The sequence below is a fragment of the Leopardus geoffroyi genome, chromosome B4 (assembly GCF_018350155.1).
Source record: "Leopardus geoffroyi isolate Oge1 chromosome B4, O.geoffroyi_Oge1_pat1.0, whole genome shotgun sequence".
In the NCBI taxonomy this organism is placed as follows: Eukaryota; Metazoa; Chordata; class Mammalia; order Carnivora; family Felidae; genus Leopardus; species Leopardus geoffroyi.
In genome coordinates this window covers 75,640,331-75,644,348 of record NC_059341.1, presented here as the reverse complement: position 1 = coordinate 75,644,348, position 4,018 = coordinate 75,640,331, and the positions used below count along the sequence as shown (strand labels likewise).

The 4,018-nt window shown below is 44.2% G+C and overlaps 1 protein-coding gene across 1 annotated transcript; it reads right to left on the bottom strand.

Moving 5' to 3' along the window:
• Positions 1 to 2,554: 2,554 nt before the first annotated feature.
• LOC123590354 (testis-specific H1 histone) lies at positions 2,555 to 3,479 on the bottom strand. Its single transcript, XM_045463439.1, has one exon. It carries the CDS (start codon positions 3,477 to 3,479, stop codon positions 2,697 to 2,699), a length of 783 nt encoding a protein of 260 aa, XP_045319395.1. The 3' UTR covers positions 2,555 to 2,696.
• Between the last annotated feature and the right edge of the window lie 539 nt (positions 3,480 to 4,018).

Here is a 4,018-nt window from a genome sequence, read left to right as displayed (position 1 = left end):
TTTTTAAAGGCCATTTGTATTTTTTGTTAACTGTTTTATCAACAACCATTGAATAGTTGATGCAAAAGGGCATCTAAGCTTTGTTACAACTCTAAAGTCCAACAATTTTCTGATCATCATCATCGACTAGGCAGTTGAAAGCAAAGAATTGAGGTCAGGGATGTTCCATTTGCTCTGACTAAAGTTAAATACCCAAATATGGCACTAGAGTGTGAGCAGGGAGAAGTGGGGATTATGCTTTATCCATCTTTATTCAGCAAAGCATCCAGAATCTTATAGGCATTTAGTTATTAGTGAACACTTGGGATGAGATTACCTATTCTTGGGAATTCCTTTCACAGAAGTACCCAGCTAGCATTATAATCTAGATAATCTGGATAGCTTGCCAATGAGTAAAGTCATTTCTTATATTTCATTGGAGTACAGCCACCCAAAAGCTTATGAATGAAAAATAATCTGTAGTGACCATTGATAGCTATTACAGTCAGGATCTGACACTTAATAAATTCAATAAATGTACTGACTGATGGATGGAAATTTTGCTTAAATGAAATCATCACAACACAAACAGAACTGTGATGGTTCTTAGGAAATCTAGAAAAATGTTTGCCCCTGTTTTGCATCCCATCTTAGGAGAAAAGGTATCTAGTTCTAGATCATCTGATTCTTTAGGTAAAAACTTGCCAGGACTATAGGCGCATCTGGGTGGCTCAGTCAGTTAAGCACTCAACTTCGGCCCAGGTTATGATCTCATGGTTTGTGGGTTCGAGCCCCGCATCAAGCTCCACACTGACAGTGTGGAGCCTCCTTGGGATTCTCTCCCCCCCTCTCTGCCTCTCCCTGATTCACACTTTCTCTAAAATAAAAATGAAATAATAAAACCTCCCAGGACTATAAAGGGGCAATACATCTGGCTATCACAAGGACATCTGATTAACTTTGTTCTAATTGTGTTCAATAGACAATGTTTTTCACTGCCTTTTTTCAGATGGCTCCCTATTCTCTGATTCCGTTTGCTTCATTCTGCTACTCACAGACAATTCAAGAACACAGTGAACCTAATTACAGCAGGGGGAAATTTAAAGTTCAAATCATCTATAGATGAGATATACTTCAAGCATTTTACTATTAGCTTTGCATAGGTTTAAAGTGGTAATTCTTATTAAGGGTATGAGGGGGTGATTATTAGCATCACTTAAGCTTTCTTTTCTTCTTGTGTGGTTGTTTTGTTTTGTTTTGTTTTTTGTAAATACACATACTCTGTTCCCCCTTGTAGGTGATATCAGACTCTTGGCAAAAGCTTGGTCAGGTACACTCTGAAAAAGCTCCCCAGGTTGTCCCAACACCTTCCCACCTCCAATGATCACTCTCCCCTCTTTTCAAGAATAAAAAGCACCTTCCCAGTTGTTCCCTTTCCCCTATTTGTTTGGCTTCAGTTGGAAACAGCGTCATTTCCCTGAACCGGCAACTTTGATGTTTACTTCCCTAGGGACCACTTCCGTGTCCTGTCATGACCTATGGCATGAGAACTACTCCCATGCTGCTCTTAACCTTTGCTTTCAGAACTAAAAGAAATCATACATTTGCTCCATATTTGATATATAGTGTTCAATGCCTGTTGTTTTTTAAGAAAAGCAAAAGACTTAGCTATTCATTAGCCTTCCCCATCTTCTATTTCTGATAAGCATTCTATAAATCTTTGTTGTTTGTTTTGCATTCATAAATCTTGATAATATCCTCTCTTATAGTTAGTGCTTTCCCAGTTGATAACTCCTTTACTGAATTTTGGCAAGAAAAGCCTATGTCATGATATTTTAAGTACTTCTTATTTTACTAACACTTAAAATCATCCTAGCCCAATTCCAACTCTTTTTTTACAGAGAAGGAAAACCAAGCTATCAACAGGTAAGTAACAACTCAGCCAAGGTCAGAGTGGCAGAACTTTGACTAGAATCCTGGTCTCATTAAGTACTGATCCTGTATAGTTTTCTGCTATAGTCATTATTACATAATCACAAATTATTTATACTCATTAAAATCTCAGTAATGAGCACCTACCCTGTGCCAAGCTCTGTGCTAGATGCTTTCACACTCTCCTTTAAGTGAAGATTAACATATAAGACAAAGTTTTAAAGTTAAGATTATCAAGTCAAGCAAAAACTATAAACCCATTACAATTTTGGGAGAAGGGCCTTTTTCCTAAAAGGAATTTCAGTTAAGAACACTTTGGATCAGTGAGACCACTCAACTTAAAGGTTGTCTATTTTCTTGTCCCAATGATGCCCCCCACTTTGCTTTTTACATGCCCTTCTCCCCAAAACTCAATTTGGATTTGATAGGGTGTCTAACGTTAATTCAGTACTTCTATCTAATCTCGTCAAGTTGCCGCTTTTCTTCTACCTATTTTCTTTTTTCCTTCTGAAAGGCATTTTCCCAACAGGAACAGAATCCCAACATCTCCTTGTCTCTTCACCCCATATGCCTCTGCTATAGGTCTCACCTCACCACCCACCCTTACCCTTCCTGGTACAGCAAAGACGAAACAGACACAATGTAGTGGAAAGGTCTTGTGTATAGTTTTGTCCACTTCAGTGTGTGAGAGCTGCTCTCATTAGAGCCTAAGGGGAAAGGCATCTGTGCCTTGAGGAAGGGAAATTGCTCCCACACTACAGGCACCCGGCTGCATACGGAGGACTTTAAGCTTTAGTAGAAGTCTTTGTGCGAACAGCCCTTGGGTCATGCGTGGGTCTCCCCTGACCGCTAAAATTTAGGTCACTTTTAACCAAGGATGTCTTCTGGATGGTGCGTTTTACCAATGTCTCCTGGTCCTGCTGCTTCTCTTCCCTGGGCTTCGAGCTTGGCCTCTTCTGTCGGGTCCTAGGCCTGATGTCTTCCTTCATGGTCTGACCTCTCCCCTGGTTCATCACCTTGGCCCTTGCTCCCTCCTTGGCTTTGGAACGCACCGAGTCCTTGGCTCTTGGCCTGACCTTCCTCATCCTCGTGTTTCCCTTCGTGCTCTGTCTCCATAATTCCCTGGCCTTCTTGGCCGCCCTGCGATGCGTGCTGCGCCTCCGTGGGCTCCGTGGCCTAGGAGGAGTCCTCCTCGAAGAGCGCACGCCCTCCTCCAACCTCGGGCGTCCCGGCTTTCTCTTCGGCTTTGGACTCTTCCAAACCCTGAAGTAGCCGGAGGCATCGCTACCGCTGACTCGGAGAAGCGTGCCCTTAACATCAGACCTGGGTGCTTCGCCTGAGTGGCGGCACTTCCGGCGCACTTCGTAGCCAGCATTTCCGAGCTCCTTCTTGAGAGTGGCCAGAGTCAGCCCTTTGTGTGCTGTGATGGCTCGGAGCAACAACTGGGACACTTTGAGCACCGAGGTTGGACCCCGCCTTGGCGGTGCCCTGAGGGTTTTTTCCGTGGCCTGCTGGGTTTTAACTTCAGTGCCTTTGGATTCGCCAGTGGGCCCAGGCACCTCAGCCATGGCCCCGCTCCCGCCTCCGCAGGGCCACTGCTCTGGGCCTCCCCCAGCCAAGGCGGGAGCTAAAGCTGAGACTGGCTGGACCACGTCACAATGGCAAGGCCCCACAGAGATGTTCAGGTTCTGGTTAGGGAGCTGCCAGATCCCACCCAGGTAGGGTGTCCAATCAGACTTAACTTTCTTCTAGGTCTAAACCAATCCAGATCCTCAGCGCCTCTGCACCCATAAGAATCACCCTTATGATCCCAGGGTGTGTTCGCCCCGCCCCTTATTGTGCTACCACTTCTTGACCTTGATCTCAACCATTTACTTAAGTTCACTATTTTTCTGTGGTCCTGAATACCATTGACTCACATTTCCCTAAGGTGAAAGAAGCTGCCCCCAACTATCTAAAACAGGTCATACGATGCCTTAAAAAAAAAAAAAAAATGTGGTAGTCTAGCAAACAACCCCGACCTAGAAACTCCCACCTTTTCCACCCACCAGTTAGAGATCTATGGTCATGCCTCCCTGATGTGTCTCATGACACGGTGGATTCTATG